The 15,380-nt window shown below is 54.6% G+C and overlaps 2 protein-coding genes and 1 non-coding gene across 6 annotated transcripts in view; 1 reads left to right on the forward strand and 2 right to left on the reverse strand.

Annotated features, from left to right (window-relative positions):
• LIMK2 (LIM domain kinase 2) overlaps nt 1–6,035 on the forward strand; it is a 51,371-nt gene extending 45,336 nt beyond the window's left edge. For all 3 annotated transcript variants that reach the window (XM_008142405.3, XM_028146717.2, XM_008142406.3), the window contains 4 exons: nt 455–629; nt 1,324–1,379; nt 2,620–2,777; nt 4,348–6,035. In XM_008142405.3, coding sequence (XP_008140627.1) covers nt 455–629; nt 1,324–1,379; nt 2,620–2,777; nt 4,348–4,492 — 534 coding nt within the window. In that variant the 3' untranslated portion in view covers nt 4,493–6,035. The remainder of the gene's footprint in view (nt 1–454; nt 630–1,323; nt 1,380–2,619; nt 2,778–4,347) is intronic.
• Nucleotides 6,036–6,944: 909 nt separating this feature from the next.
• PIK3IP1 (phosphoinositide-3-kinase interacting protein 1) lies at nt 6,945–15,059 on the reverse strand. Of its 2 annotated transcripts, XM_054712488.1 has the most exons (6): nt 14,827–15,054; nt 13,871–13,987; nt 13,657–13,776; nt 12,342–12,542; nt 12,162–12,240; nt 6,945–8,738 (listed from the first exon to the last, which is right to left on the reverse strand). In XM_054712488.1, exons 1-6 carry the CDS (start codon nt 14,909–14,911, stop codon nt 8,534–8,536), a joined length of 807 nt encoding a protein of 268 aa, XP_054568463.1. In that variant the 5' UTR covers nt 14,912–15,054; the 3' UTR covers nt 6,945–8,533. The 2 variants fall into 2 exon arrangements, with proteins under 2 accessions (XP_054568463.1, XP_054568464.1); XM_054712489.1 differs by lacking the exon at nt 12,162–12,240 and having other exon boundaries at nt 8,648–8,738; nt 14,827–15,059.
• LOC114231955 (U6 spliceosomal RNA) lies at nt 7,761–7,867 on the reverse strand. Its single transcript, XR_003617990.2, has one exon. It is a non-coding gene; the product is annotated as a U6 spliceosomal RNA (small nuclear RNA).
• Nucleotides 15,060–15,380: the final 321 nt, after the last annotated feature.

Raw genomic sequence — 15,380 nt, forward strand, 5'->3', positions numbered from 1 at the left:
GATGTTTCTCTCTCTCTCTCTCTCTCTCTCTCTCTCTCTCTCTCTCTCTCTCCCCCCTCCCTCCCTCCCTCCCTCCCTCTCTCCCTCTCTCCCTTCCTCTCTCTCCTTCTCCCTTCCTCTCTCCCTAAACTCAATAAAAACATGTTTGAAAAAATGTTTTGGGGGACAAACAAAACAAAAGCAATCCCCTGTTCTGCCTCTGAGTTCCACTCTCTAGTTCTCGGAGCCTTCCCCCTCCAGGCTCCAGGGGCTCTGCTGTGAGCACCCCCAGGTCTCAGGAATCTGCTGTGAGGAGATACCAAACTGCTAGCAAACAGAATGCTGAGCCTTGTCTGTCTGAGGACTTCAGCTGGGACTCACTCTCCTTTGCTGCCCATCTTTTCTCTCCTTCCCAATGACTCCTCTTAGAAATGTCCCCACCGAGTCCTGACCTGGCCCTTGTCCGTCCCACCAGGACAAGACCGTGGTGGTGGCAGACTTTGGGCTGTCACGGCTCATCGTAGAGGAGAGGAAGAAGCCCCCAGTGGAGAAGGCCACCAGCAAGAAGCGTACCCTGCGCAAAAATGACCGCAAGAAGCGCTACACGGTGGTGGGGAACCCCTACTGGATGGCCCCCGAGATGCTGAATGGTGAGGACCTGGTGCCCGGCGGGGACATGCCTCCAGAGGGGCGTTGGGGGCCACTTCTCACAGCAGAGCACCGGGTGCTCCCAGGGAGGCCTGTGAAGGGTCAGGCCAAGTTCCCGGAGCTGAAGGCTGCATTTCTATCCCTCGCCAGACAGACTGGGCCTCATAAACTCCTTCCTCCCTGAGCGCAGGCCCACGAGCTAGTCAGTGTCCCATCGAGGTTTAGGGTGAGGTCTGGCTGAGACTTCTGTGCCCCGAGAGTAGGTGAGGGCTCAGGCACCTACTGCCTGATTGAGCCTTTCCTTCTCTCTCTGTGCTGAGAGCTGAAGTGTGGTGCCCTCTTGTGGATAATGCTCACACCAGCCAGAGGTGCTGGCTGGGGTTCTTGAAACCCACAGGGTTGTGAGGCCTCAGAAATGAATGGTCTGATACAACCCTTTTTGGAATCCGAGGCCCAGAGAAGCTCAGTGGTTTGCCCAGGAGCACACAGCTGGCTAACGGCAGAGTCCATTTGAACCCAGATCCCGTGCTCTCTCCCTGTCCCGTGCAGTTTCATCTTGGGCAGTGTAGGTTTATAACATCTTTCCAAGGCAGCTCACCCAGGGCCGAGGAAAGGCTGTGGCCTGGCTTGGCCCGAGACTCGGTGCAGAGCAGGTAAGGGACCAAACCTAACAGCCGCTCTCCTGTGTTCCCCAAGGAAAGAGCTACGACGAGACGGTGGATGTCTTCTCTTTCGGGATCGTTCTCTGCGAGGTGAGCTCCGGCACGTAGGCAAAGCCTGAGGCAGCAGGCCTAGCAGCTCTGCCCTGCCTCCGAACGGAGGCTCCTCCTCCTAAAGATGAGTAACTCGCCATAAAGTCAGCACGAGTGTAGGGTTGTCCGGGTCACCACACATCTCTTGCCACAGTCGGATTGCATTGGTCCCATAAGGCTGGAGCAGGATTTTTTTTCAAGTGAGAAAATAGTCTCAGAAAGGGAGAGTGGCTTGCTCTTTATCACATGGTCGGTAAGGGGCAGGCGAGGCTTGGAACTCCACTAGGAAAGGCAGATTGTTCCTGTGGCCGTCTGTCTAGCCCGAGGCAACCTTTTCCCCTGCCCTCTGCCTGGTAGTGGAAACAGCCACTCCAGGAAGTGCCAGCCCGTCCAGTACAGTGCTAGGCACTGGGTGTGTGTGGGGGGTGGGGGGGGAGAGAGTGAGTCCTGGGAACAGTCCTGCCCTTGGGACTTAGTTCAGTCAGTCTCGAAGCAGTCGGTCCAATACAATACATTAAGGGTTTCTGTAATTCCTACAAAGTGTTGAGTGGTAGAGAGACAACGGATGATTGGAATAATGAAGAAAGGTTCTTTTAAAAATTATTATTTTTTAAATTAATTTCAGAGATGAAGGGAGAGGGAGAGAAAGATAGAAACATCAATGATGAGAGAGAACCATTGATTAGCTGCCTCCTGCATGCCCCCTACTGGGGATAGAGCCTGAAACCCGGGCATGTGCCCTTGAACGGAATCAAACCCAGGACCCTTCAGTCCGCAGGCCGACGCTCTATCCACTGAGCCAGATTGGCTAGGGCAAAAATCGTTTTCTTTAATAGAGATCACTTGAGTATCTACTGTGTATAATATAAAGCCGTAGGCTGGTGCCACAGGATTTCAGACATGCATCAGACCCAGCCCCTCGTTTCACAGAGCCTGGACTCTGGCAGGGGACGCTGCAGGGCAGGGAGGGATGTGTGGGAACTGCCCCTCCAGATTCGGAGCACTGTGCTTCCACTGCAGTAAGACCTTCTAAACCCTCCTCAGTATTCAGACTCAGTCAAAAGACACGTCGGGATTAACAAGACTTCGAGAGGCAGGGTTGGGGAGGGTGGCTCTTCAACCTCGGTTTTCATCTTCCTCTTCTGCCCCTGCTTCCTGTGCACGAGCCAGCATCCCTCTCCCCTCCTGTGGGCCGCACCCTCCATAGTCCCTGTCTGACCAGCCACCTTCTCGCCTGCAGATCATCGGGCAGGTGTATGCAGATCCTGATTGCCTGCCCCGCACACTGGACTATGGCCTCAACGTGAAGCTTTTCTGGGAGAAGTTTGTCCCCACAGACTGCCCCCCAGCCTTCTTCCCTCTGGCCACCATCTGCTGCAAACTGGAGCCCGAGAGCAGGTTGGTATCTGTCCCCTTTACCCCAGCCCACAAGCTCCTGGGAGGCTTGCCCCACCTTTGGCTGTCCCCACGCCCTTCCCAGGCACAGGGGTGGCGGAAGCCTTGAGCTCAAGGATGTGACTGTCAACCACTGAAGGCACCAGATAACTGGCATACCAGGTGGGGGTGGAGGGGATAAGGGCATAGTTGCAAGTGACCTGGGTGTAACACAGAGACACAGCCATTAAAAGAAATTTTAACAGGACTCACCCAAACCTATACCTTTCTAACAGAATAAGTGTCTTCGTGTCTCCATACTCCCCTGTCCGTGTTCATACACACCACACACACATTTTTTATAGATTTATGATCTCAAATAGAGAGAAAAATTCTATTTTATCCTGTATTTTCCTTGTTGCTACCCAGGCTTCCTGTTTAGCATTTTTGTTAAATTCTATTTGTTAAATTTCCTAGAATAGACTTTCTACCTGAAATTCTATTCTAGGAAACTCTCTGAACATATTATGATATACATAATGTAGATGTTCAGGTTTTTCCACTTCCTCTTTACAGTAGGTATTACTACTACAGTGAGCATCTTCATGCATTTACCTAATTTCCTCCTTGAAAGAAATCTTTTTTTTAAAAGCATATCTTCACAGATAAAGCAGTGTTTATTTGTGTATATTTATTTTTTTAATTTTTGTGTTTTTTACAGAGTAGAAGAGAGAGGGATAGAGAGTTAGAAACATCAGTGAGAGAGAAACATCGATCAGCTGCCTCTTGCACACCCCCTACTGAGGATGTGCCCACAACCAAGGTACATGCCCTTGACCGGAATCGAACCTGGGACCCTTCAGTCCGCAGGTCGATGCTCTATCCACTGAGCCAAACCGGTTAGGGCAGAAAGAAATCTTTTTAAAATTACCTTCATTTCCTCAAGTTACAACTTTCATTATTACCAAAGTTACCCCTGGGACTTTTAAAGTTTGTGCATTAGACCTAGAATCTTTGTGCTTTTTTTCTGCTATCAAAAATCATGTTTCTTTTAAAAGCAGATTCACACACTACCAAAATACCTAGCACGGGAATTATCTTCTATAATCTCCAATAAGTTACAGCATTGACCTGTCAGGGTACATGCCTGGGTTGTGGGCTCAATCCCCAGTGTGGGGTGTGCAGGAGATAGCTAATCAATGATTCTCTCTCATCATTGATGTTTCTGTCTCTCACTCCCTCTCCCTTCGTCTCTGAAACCAATAAAAAAATATTTTTAAAAATTAAAAGAAAAATTTTAAAGACACTTTGTCCAATCCCACCTTTAATGATTGCATTTGCTCCAAGACATGGGAGGAGCTTTTTTTCTCCTGGACTTTCTGTTTCTACGCTCTCCCTGAGAGCCAGACCAGCCTCCTCACAGCGTTATCGCTAACCTTTACAGCAATCCTGTTCCCCGTGGAGGGACAAGGTTCACGGGCTTGCCCAAGGTCATACAGTTAGAAAGTGGTTAAGCCACAGGCCTGGGTGCCTTCCACACCAGCCCGTGGCCCGACCCATGTTTCACCTGCCTCCACCCCCCTTGTCTTTCTAGACCGGCATTCTCAAAACTGGAGGACTCCTTCGAGGCCCTCTCCCTGTACCTGGGAGAGCTGGGCATCCCGCTGCCCGCCGAGCTGGAGGAGCTGGACCACACTGTGAGCGTGCAGTACGGCCTGACCCGGGACTCGCCCCCCTAGCCCTGGCCCAGCCCCCTGCTGTGGGCAGGGCCGTCCCAGCTTCCTGTGGATCGGCAGCTTGTTGAGAAGCAGAACAAGCCATCCCTACTACCTCCCCAGGAGGCGAGCCAGGCGCAGCACCAGGGAAATGCATCTCCTCACGTTCTGGGGCCTGGTTACTGTCTGTACACCCAACACTCGCCTGAAAGCTGTGAAGAAGAAGAAAAAAACAGGCTGGTCCCTGGGCCAGGAGGAATCTGTTACTCGTGACCTCTCGGGAATTCCCTGGGACTCCAGGCTCTTGCTTACACTAATCAGCCAGGCAGGATTCCAGGGTGAACCAGCCCCTGGGCTCCGAGGTCTGGGGTCCAGCTGAGGACTGGAGCACTTCAAGCGGCCGGTCGGTCGGTCGGTCGGTCGTGTGGATGAGAGCAAGACTGGGGGCCAGGCTGCAACCCAAGGATGTGAACTGACAGTGGTGCTACCCTCCCTTCACTGCATGTCCCGCCCTCCCCTGGGCGGGGTCGAGGGAACAGGTTTCGAAGAGGCCCTTAGTTTGTGGTGGAACTGGCCAGGAGTCGGGAAGGGCTGGTTTCTGTTCACCTGCCAGGCCACGTCAACGCTTTCGCCTCATGTTCTCACACTGCATTGTGCATGAGCATCTCTCTGCCTGTAACAGGAAGTCGCCCACCTTGCAGGAAGAGGCTGGGGGCAGGAAAGAAAGAGGCTCTGCCCTCTGGGACCCCATATCCTGGCTGCTGTCCCTCGGAGCCTGAGACATGTTGCCTAGAGCCGGGTGGATTCTGGAGGATAGTATGGCTTGTCACAAGCCCGCTGCATGAGGCTGGGGGAGTGGGAATCTCAGCAGCCTTTTCGCCTTATGGCAGCTACTGCCCACCCTTCACCATGCCTAGGTCCAGGCACCAACTTGGGCAGGAAAAGGAGGTGGCAGAGTCCCAGAGCTTAGATGCTGCGGGAGACCACTCCCTGAGCCGGGCCATCTGTCCCGGCCTTCCCCTGCTGGCTAGCCCACCTCACTAGCTCCTGGCTGCAGCCTCCTGAGCCACAGCCATGGGTGCTGTCAAGCCCTGCGGGAAGCCTCTGCCCTTGGCTCCCAGAACTCCAGGGACTCAACACAAATAGACTGTCTCCTCCTAAGTGTCCGTGAGCGAGCTTGCGCCATATTTAACACATTGGGAATGGGTCGGGGTATTGCTGCGATGTGTGGTGGTTGTGTTGGGGTGGGAGGGAGGAGGTGGGTGGGAGCGATTCAGGAGAGTGGTTGCTGTTAATACTATCCTGTTCTATGTGTTGGGTGACATGTGAAATACTGCTCATGGACCTGATGAGTTGTGGGATTAGATGTCCCCTCTGGCTACGTTACACAGGCCGTACTTCTGTGTGGCGTGTGCAAGCTTGTGGGGCTGAGCCCTGGGCCCCCAGCAGCAGCAGGTCAGCGCTGTGGCTGGCTGTGCCTCAGCTGCCCCTGCAAGCGTGGGAGTGGTGGGCCCAAGTTGAGCCGTTGAGCAGACCAAATAAATTAAGCCGTTAACATAACTGACGACACTGAGAGTAAAATGCGACTTTGGGTCTGGCTCAGGGAGACAGACACATGTCGGGGGTCTGCTGGCCTGTCTGCCAGGAAGTGCACGGCCTCCCCTCTTCCCTTCCAGAAGAAATGCTACTGGCCTTTCCAGGTCCAGGTCACGTGACTCCCCACAGCGGGGAGTTCTCATGCTCCCTAATTCTCATCCCTCCCCTAGTGTAGACACCAGCCTGCTCCAGAGAACATGCTCATCCACCTGAGGCAGCCCAGTCCTTAAGCAGGTCTGACTCCCACCTACCAGCTGAGTCGCTCCTTTGGGGCCCTACACTCCCGCCCTCTGCGCCCACTCCTAAAGCCTGGCTGTCCTGGAGTCCCCTCCGCAGGCCTGGTGCCCCTTGCTGATAGAACTGTACAGTGTCTGGCCACGGGCAGAGATCACCGGGGTGTTTCAGAGGCAAGTCCAGCAAACACTCCCATTGGTAGCTGTTTCTGGAGCCCTGGGAGTCACCCCCACAGGGACTTTCCTCAGCTCAGAGCTGTCCTGGCAGCCCAAGGACTCATCCCCCTCTGCACACCCATCCCTCCTGTGGCTACTCCAGCCCCAGCCAAGGGCTGCCTGGACGTTTAACTACCTCCACCTCGGAAAGAATGCCGAGGGGGAGGGGATTTGCAGTGACAACCGCCCACTGAGATGCCTGCACAGCCATCTTTATAGCAGCTTCGCCCTGGAAGGTTCCTGGGGATGACTGCAGTTCCAGCCATTCTACTGCCACTTTCCAGGGACGGGGCCCGGGCCACACAGGTGTTGACAAGGTAACCAACAGTTTCTCAACTCACGGGAGGCGTATTCCCGACACCCCACAGACTTGGTAATGTGCAGTCCTTTTTTTTAAAAAAAAAATTTATTTATGTAAGTAAAATGCAGAGCCATTTCCTGCCCTTTATATGCAGGTGTCAGAATGAGGTATATAAAACATATACACAGAGAAATGCTTTCATAGAAAAGTAGAAACCAGTGATGTTCTCTTCAGCATCACTGAACCCCAAAGGACCCCCTGAGGCCTAGGTTTCCCCCAGCAAACCACCCCCAGGAACAACCACCTGCTAGAGAGAACGGGCCCCACGAACCCCCCTCTCTGTCCACGTGGGGCAGCGGGAGGCCTTGGGGAAGGAAGCCCTGTGGACAGGTGGCATTGCTAAGGCCTCCAAATGCGACACCAGGACCGAGAGGCCCTGCCGCGCCGCTGGCACAGTGTAGCACAGTGGGTGGGGGAATGTCCTCTCCTCTTGGCCACGCATGCCGGTCACTTTATGACTTTGGGTGTCCCTTTCCCCCTCTGGGCCTGAGGAACCCTAGGGTCTCTTCCAATGGTTTTATGACTGTTTTACAAGTTAGGGGGCGTGACCTTGCTCCACTGCCCCGCAGCTGGGAAGGGCTGGCCTGGAGGCCACAGAGCCACCTGCAAACTCAGGCCACTGCAGGGGCAAGCCCTGAAGCACCTTCTGACCTCGCCTCTGAGCGTAGCCTCCAGGCTAACCTCTCAGAGGCAGCTCACAAGCCCCCGCAGTGCAATTCCCACGGGTAAGCTGTTGCCTTAGCCCCACCAAAGGAAGAGGTCGCTGTCCACCTTGGAGAGAGACTGTCTGGGGCACCCCAGGCCCACCTCAGGTCCTGTGCGGCCTGAGGCATCCTTGACCCTCTTCCTAAGCGAAATGTCCGTCAATTCTTCCTTTCTTTTTTTTTTAAAGACGTAACGCTTCACGAATTTGCTTGTCACTCTCATGCAGGGGCCGTGCTCATCTTCTCTGTACCGTTCCAATTTTAGTAGATGTGCTGCCGAGGTGAGCACCTTCCTCTCAAAACAGGAAGTCCCTGGGCCTGGCCGGGGCCCACTGTTGTCGAGGCGTGTCACCGCCAGCAAGCTGGGGCCCACCTAGCACCCCCAGCCGGGGTCCCATTCTCAACGCACACTTCGGACTTTCGTACAAACTCATTTCTGGTTCTCAGAGGTCAGTGGGGAGTTCCAGCCCAAACACTGTTTCAATATATTTTTTAAACGTCTCCTCTCAAACTGCTGGACCTGAACTAGGAATAACAGCGTGCGCCGCTCAAGCCCACAGAGAACACACGGAAAGGTGGAGACTGAGGCCACGCTCGATCATAAAGCACAGAGGAGCCCGGGGGAGCTTCCTGACCGTCCCTGATTCAGCTCCAGGACACAGGCAACGTGGCAAGCCCTTGTCGGCAGCACTGCCGTGGCAGCGGCCACTGTCTCCATCCACGGACAGAACCCTGCTCCGGGGGTTGGAGAAAGATCATTGGTAGGACCCTCCCCAATTTCGCCCTCAGCCAACAGGGCAACCTGCGTCTCTTAGGGTTCACCAAAAACCAAAAGGGAAAAAAAAAAGTGGGGGGAGGGTTTTTACCACAACAAAAAGTGTAGATCTTCCCGGCTGTAGGAGGGTAGGCCATCCTGCACCAGTGTCTGCACGGGCTCCTGCCCGTTGTGGGGGGCTCAGGCCCCGGGAGTGCCTGCCTGGTCCATAAGGGGGGCATCGCCCTCCTGGAGGTCGACGGGAGTCTGACTGGTGTGGACCACAACTGTCGTCTCATCCACGATCTCACAGGTGGCGTTGGTGAAGGCAGACAAGGGCAGGGTGATGGGCTGCATCTCCCGCTCATACATTTTCTGGTCATACTGCTCCTTCAGGCCCTTCGCCCTGGCAAGAAAAGAGGGACGCGTTCAGGCTGTGCCTCTTGTATGGCTTTGCTCATTCGATAGCCCAGGCAGGGCAGGTGCTAGCTGCGGTCACAGCAACCCAGTGGCTGATGTACTAGCTTTCTCTCTCTTTTTTTTTTAGTATATATATTTTTTATTGACTTCGGAGAGGAAAGGAAAGGGTAGAAAGAGATAGAAAAATGAATGATGAGAGAAAATCATCAATCGGCTGCCTCCTGCACACCCCTTACTGGGGATCAAGCCCCCAACCCGGGCATGTGCCCTGATCCGGAATCGAACCCAGGACCCTTCAGTCTGCAGGCCGACACTCTATCCACTGAGCCAAACCGGCTAGGGCCAGCCTTCCTTACTAAGAAAGCATGCAATAAATGTTGGCTGCTACTGTAATTGTTTAACCCAGTGGTCGGCAAACTCATTAGTCAACAGAGCCAAATATCAACAGTACAACGATTGAAATTTCTTTTGAGAGCCAAATTTTCTAAACTTAAACTTCTTCTAACACCACTTCTTCAAAATAGACTCGCCCAGGCCGTGGTATTTTGTGGAAGAGCCACACTCAAGGGGCCAAAGAGCCACATGTGGCTCGCGAGCCGCAGTTTGCCGACCATGGGTTTAACCTGATCGGTGCCCTGTTTACATTTAAAACCTATGATACGCTTGGGGTGGGTAGGTATGGTGTGTGTGGAGGAAGGATATATCCCCATTTCACAGTCAAGAAACCGAGGTGCCGAGTAGCAAAATCTATACTCAACAGCTCTTTCCAGAACAGTCTTTTCTCTGATTCTGGGGAGAGCTTGCCTTTAGCCCAAGTGTGGTTTCCTGTCCTATAGTCTGTACTGTACTCAGTGTACTTCTGCAGAGGAAAGGGCGGGGCGGGGGGTCTAGTGGTTAGTAACCAGGAGTTTGGTGACCCGTGCCTTGCCCTGAGTTTACCCCTGCCTTGCCCTGGAGTTTACCGGAAGGTAAATTCTAGGCCTCAGGGCAATCGCATGACAGTCTGGAGGAGGGAACCTACAAGAAAGGCCTGGCCCCCTCACTGGCATGAGAACCGAGCTCGAAATGAAGAACGTTTAGCCCTGGCCAGTTTGGCTCAGTGGATAAAGCATCAGCCTGGGGGACTGAAGGGCCGTGGGTTCGATTCCAGTCCCGCGGAAAAACGTTCAGCCAGCTCACCTGGAGGCCGGGAAACAGCCACAAGATTGGAGGAGAGAGTCCACTGCTATCCAGTGGCTGAGGAAGGAGGGCTACGCTCGGCCAACATGGTTTGATTCTCACTACAAATGTTAGGTCAGGGCCGCCGCATCATTTCCTCTAACGCTCTGAAATGAACCAGCAGACCACCCCGTCGGCACGTCCCAAGGGCAACAACCTTAGACTGGCACTCAGAGGAGACCCTCGCACTCAGGTCAGTACTTGCCCTCTCTGTGCCTCTGCTTCCTGAATCGCAGAAAACCAGAGAAGGAAGAGGGCTTTTCTTTTACAGAAAAGAAAAGAAAAATAGCCGAAACCAGTTTGGCTCGGTGGATAGAGCTCAGTCTGCGGACTGAAGGGTCCCGGGTTTGATTCCGGTCAAGGGCATGTACCTTGGTTGCGGGCACATCCCCGGTGGGGGGTGTGCAGGAGGCAGCTGGTCGATGTTTCTCTCTCATCGATGTTTCTAACTCTCTATCCCTCTCCTTTCCTCTCTGTAAAAAATCAATAAAATATATTTTTTTTAAAAAAAAAAAAAAGAAAGAAAAGAAAAACAATTTATGACCACAGAGCTAGGCAGTCACATGCCTTAGTCACATGCCTTACCAACAGCTGCTCTGGGGCAGGAAATAGAAGCAACTTTCCCACAGTCACACAGATAGCGAGTTCGTGGCTTTGCTAAGAGTTGGCCTCACCAAATGCTAGGTGTGTGATCTCAGGCAAGGCGCATCTCCTCTCTCCTCCCAATTTCCTAATTTGTAAACGGGGGTGGGGGGGGGTGGGGGAGGGTAATAGCATTTGCCTCATAAAGGCGATGGTGAGAATGGAGTTAAAGCCTGTAAACTGCTTGAAGCAATGTCTGGCACCTGGTAACTGTTTCCTACGGTTGCTTTTGTTGTTATTACAAACATTTCCTTTTTCCATCTGTAAATGAGGAGACTCTGTATCACCTCTGAGGACACCTGAGATTTATTTAATGCTGGGTGATCCCCTGGGGCTGTGGGCTCACACATGGCGGTGGCCACCAGAAAATGCAGGCTACCATGTCACTTCCCTTACAGAAAGCCTTCTCAGACCCTGGAGAGGAATATTACAGTCGGGGCTGAGGTCCCCTGATTTTGCCCAAGAATGGCAAATAATTTCGCCACAGTCAGACAGTCCTGTCAAAAGGAATGCACCTCGGGCTTATCATCCTGCACCTGTCACTGAACATGGATAGCCTTTCCACATGGTAGCCCAGGGGCCCTCTCAAATAAGCATCCCTCCTCCCGCTGTCCCAGCCACAGGCCATGTCCTGAGTTTCCCAGGTCGCCTCTTTGGCGCTCTCTGAGGAGGAGTAAGTCAACCGGCTCCCTGTCCTCCAGCTCCTTTCTCCCTCCTGCCCTAGAGGAGATCCTTATGGCTCAGGAAATTCAGGCCCCAGTGGCAAAGGTGGTGGCTGGGGAGCTCTTCTAGGAGCAGGAGTTTATAATGACTCCCAGAGAGAGTGCAATCTCTGGTTCCCTGCAGTGAGTGCCCGGCCTGACTTCTGCAATGCCACTCACGTCCACACCAGACACACTGGATCACACATCGGGGAATTGGGTGTCAAAAAAAAGCTGGGCTTACATCCATGTTCTGCCACTCCCAGGCAGAGGGGCCTAGGGTGAGTCACTTCACCTCTCTGACAAAGGTTTCCTCATCTGTTAAGTGGGGGATAAGAACTCCTACCTCACAAGGCTTTGGGGTGAGGAATAAAAGCATCAGAGGAAAGGGGTTTGTACAAGGTCACCTGGTAAAGACTAGGACCCAGTGTCTACTAGACATCTTGAGCTGGTTTCCCCTTTTGCCACACCTCACTTCCTTTTTCTTTTGTTGTTGTTAATCCCCACCCAAGGATATTTTTCCATTGATGTTTAGAGAGAGTGGAAGGGAGAGACAGAGACAGAGAAACATCGATGTGAGAGAGACACGTCGATTGGTCGCCTTCACACATGCCCCTACCAGGGACAGGGATCCAGCTTGCAACCAAGGTACATGCCCTTGACCAGGATCGAACCCGTGACCCTTCAGGCCGAAGGCCCACGCTCTTTCCACTGAGCCAAACAGGCTAGGGCCTCACTTTTTTTTTTTTGGGGGGGGGCGGGGGGAAGAATGCCATAAAGGAATCTGATTCGACTTTGTGTACCTCTCTCCCTTCCTCTGAGGGACGCCCAGAAGAGAAGCTACTGACCTCTTGTAGGTGTATCCAAAGATGATGCCAACTCCGATGGCAATGATGATCACTATCATGCCCATGCCCAGCACATTGCCTGCCAAGGACAGGACACAAGGCCCCATTAGCCATGCCCCAGACAATGAGCAAATACTTCTTCATGAATCCCATAGAAGGACAGGGGTGGAGCAGTCATACCCAGGATCCCCAAGTCCTTTTTGTCCTTGGAGTTCCCCTGAACCCGCTGGACGATTCCAATCACGGGCTGCACGGTCGCTGCCTGGCTCCGGACGGACAGGGAATTGGCAGGAGCAAACAGCCCCACCTCATCTTCCCTTGGCACTTCAAACGCCTCCTCCGTTTCTGTCATGGAGGTTGGCAGGTCCTGGGAAACAGTCTCTGGAGGTGAAGTGGAAAACAACTCTCATCAGAGAGTGGGCTGAGTGAACGCCACAGCCAAACCTCCCTTAGCATGTGTTGGGGGAGATGAGGGATCCAGCTCAGAATGACCCGCTCACACTGAAATCAAACTCCTCCCCTTTGGGCAAGACCAGGCCTGCGAGGGCCACACCATCGCTGGGACAAGGCCAACGTGAGGGGCAGGCCCTAAGGAAGGGCCTCTCCTGCTTCCCAGTTCTTCATCTGTCCAAATCCTCGCTATCTTCCAACAGCCAGCTCCATTGCCATCCTCTCCAAGCGTCACCCACGACTCCCCTGGGCAGCTCACACTTATGGAGCCCACGCTGGGTGTGCCAATCCCCAGGTTACATCTTTACACGTAGCCAACTGGACCCTAGAAAAGTGTCTTGCTGCCTCATGAGCAACAAGCCTGCGCCCTGGAATCTAAGAAACTGGAATCCAGCCCTGACCGGTTTGGCTCAGTGGATAGAGCCACGGCCTGCAGACTGAAGGGTCCCAGGTTCAATTCCCGTCAAGGGCCATGACCTTGGTTGCCGGCACATCCCCAGCGGGGAGGTGGGGTGAGAGGGGGTGGGAGGCAGCTGATTGATGTTTCTCTCTCATCGATGTTTCTGACTCTCTGTCCCTCTCCCTTCCTCTCTGAGGGAAATCAATAAAATATATATATTTTTAAAAAAGAATAAAGAAAAAGAAACTGGGATTTAATCTGAACCCTGCCATTCATTGCCTCCCTAAGTCACTTCTCTGAGGCTCAGATGCCCCAAATACCTTCTTCCCCAGGGGGGTTGTGAGCAGAAGATAACACACAGCAGGGAATCCACAAACGTTCAGTCGAGGCTGAACGGATCGCTAAGGGCGTCGGACCCGGTCGCAGGGAGCTCTCCCGCGGGGAACTCCCGGCCGCGGGGCTGGGCCTCGCCCCCTTCCGTTGTTTACAAGGCGCTCGCGGAGGCTGAGCTCACGCCGGGCGGCGGCAGCCAATGGGCTTTGGGCCCCGCGGCCTGGAGACAGTCCTGACCAATCAGAGGGCGCGGGGCCGGCGGCAAACGGCCGCCCCTCCGCGGTCCCGCGCACGGGGGTCCCGAGTGGGTACCTGGGCAGCGCGGGTCCTCGCAAGGCCGCTTCTCGGGGGCGCCGGTCTCGCCGCTGACGTAACACCAGGGCCCGCGCGGGTCCCGGTCCGGGTTGCGGCAGTAGCTGTGGTTGCCGGCGCCTGAGAGGGGAGAGAAGGCGCCATGGGCCGGGGCTGGGGGCCGGGACGGAGGCCGCCGCCCGCCGCCCGCCCGCCGCCCGGGGCGGACACTCACCCGACGCGGGGGCAGAGGCCAGGCGGCTCTGCGCTTCCACCCAGTTGAGGCAGCGGAGGCCCGGCGCCGGGGAGGACTGGTCCGCCCGGTACCGGTGGCCGTTGTCCGACAAGCAGCCTGTGAGGAAGAGGAGCCCCCCTCAGACACGGACTGGCGAGCCGGGGCGCCCTGGGCTGGGAGCCCCTGGACCCGTGGAAAACCGCGCCGGGGCCGGACTAAGCTCTCGCTTTTTTCCTTTTTTCCTCATTTTTTTGTTTTTGTTTGTTTGTATGGTTTTTTTTAAGCCGGAAAGCACTACTAGACACGTGCCAAGGGTTGCTGTTCTGGAACCTGTGGCCCCCGCTGGAGAGAAGGCCTGGGGGTTCGGGTTCGGTGGGGCAGCCCGGCCTGAAATGCGTCCCTGTGTTGTCATTCGGCGTTACATAAACTCCGGTGTCCCCTTCTCCGCAGCCATGGCCATCCTGCCATAGGGACCCTCCCTCCTGAGAGAAGGCGCCCACAGCCTTGGCTCAGCCCGGGGCGGGCACCGGGGGAGCCTCGTACGCTGCCGGGAGGGAACTCCAAGCTCCCACTCCCCTCAGCCCGAGAGCCCCAGGAAGAGGCCGGGGAAGGAGGGCTGTGCTCTGGCCAACACCATCCCTGCAAAGCCTCTGGAAAGAACAGGACTCGGGGAGTAGGGGAGAGGGGACCCCCCCCCCCCCAGTTCCATCCACTCCTGAGCCACAGGCAAGGGAAGGGAAAGAGAAAGTAGCCACTTGGCCTTTGTTCTTAATGGCAAAGATGGAGCTGCAAGCCCCCCCCCCCCCCTGGCAAGGAAAAGAAGGAGGGGGGAGCTTTTGTGGGACAAGCCGGCTAAAAAGCTTCCTTTCCTGTCATCTGTGGGGCCTGGGGAATAGGGGGCTTTTACCCTCCCCGCTTCCCTGAGTTGCTGCAGAAAGGAGAGATGGTCATCTTACCTCCAGATGCATAGGCTTCTGCTAGGAGCATGCTGCTGAGGAGGAATGTTTGCACCCAGGCCACCAGCATCCTCACCGCCTTCATCTTTGCAGGTGATTGACCAGTTGGGGTCCCCTTGGTGGCAGTTCCAGCCTCCCGGTCGGTCCCAGCCTTGCAGCCAGACCTGCCCTTGTTATGCTCTTCTGGTAAACAGCCTCTCTTTAAAGCTGGGAGCTTCCCAGCTAGCTTGCTGCAGGGAGGTGTTTGTGTGTGTTTTTTTTTGCTGAAAGGCGCCCCCTGCCGCCTCTGCCGTGCAAGATCACTAACCCTGAGCCAAAAGGGGAAGGAGCTCAGCCGAGCGGGGAGAGGCTGAGAAAGTCAGCTTGTGGTTTGCAGTGAGTCCCTTTGAGATCTGCAGTGGCTGCATCCGCAGGACTTTTCACCTCTCCTGTTTCCATGTGTGCAGAAAGAGCAATTCTGTCAGGAGGCATTATTGGAGGGAGGGAGGTCTGGAATGATAGTCTCCCAGGCAGAACAACTTAGGGAGGACATGCTAGCTTCAACCAAGAGGGTC

The sequence above is a fragment of the Eptesicus fuscus genome, chromosome 23 (assembly GCF_027574615.1).
Source record: "Eptesicus fuscus isolate TK198812 chromosome 23, DD_ASM_mEF_20220401, whole genome shotgun sequence".
In the NCBI taxonomy this organism is placed as follows: domain Eukaryota; kingdom Metazoa; phylum Chordata; class Mammalia; order Chiroptera; family Vespertilionidae; genus Eptesicus; species Eptesicus fuscus.

Bases quoted from the DNA above. Each gene is read 5' to 3' on its own strand.
- PIK3IP1 (XM_054712488.1), bottom strand. From the start codon at position 14,911: ATGAAGGCGGTGAGGATGCTGGTGGCCTGGGTGCAAACATTCCTCCTC. The intron at 12,543-13,656 runs GTACCCACTCGG...CTTCACCTCCAG, and splicing joins CGAGGACCCGCGCTGCCCAG to AGACTGTTTCCCAGGACCTG. The intron at 8,739-12,161 runs GTCAGTAGCTTC...TTTTCTTGCCAG, and splicing joins TTTGGATACACCTACAAGAG to GGCGAAGGGCCTGAAGGAGC.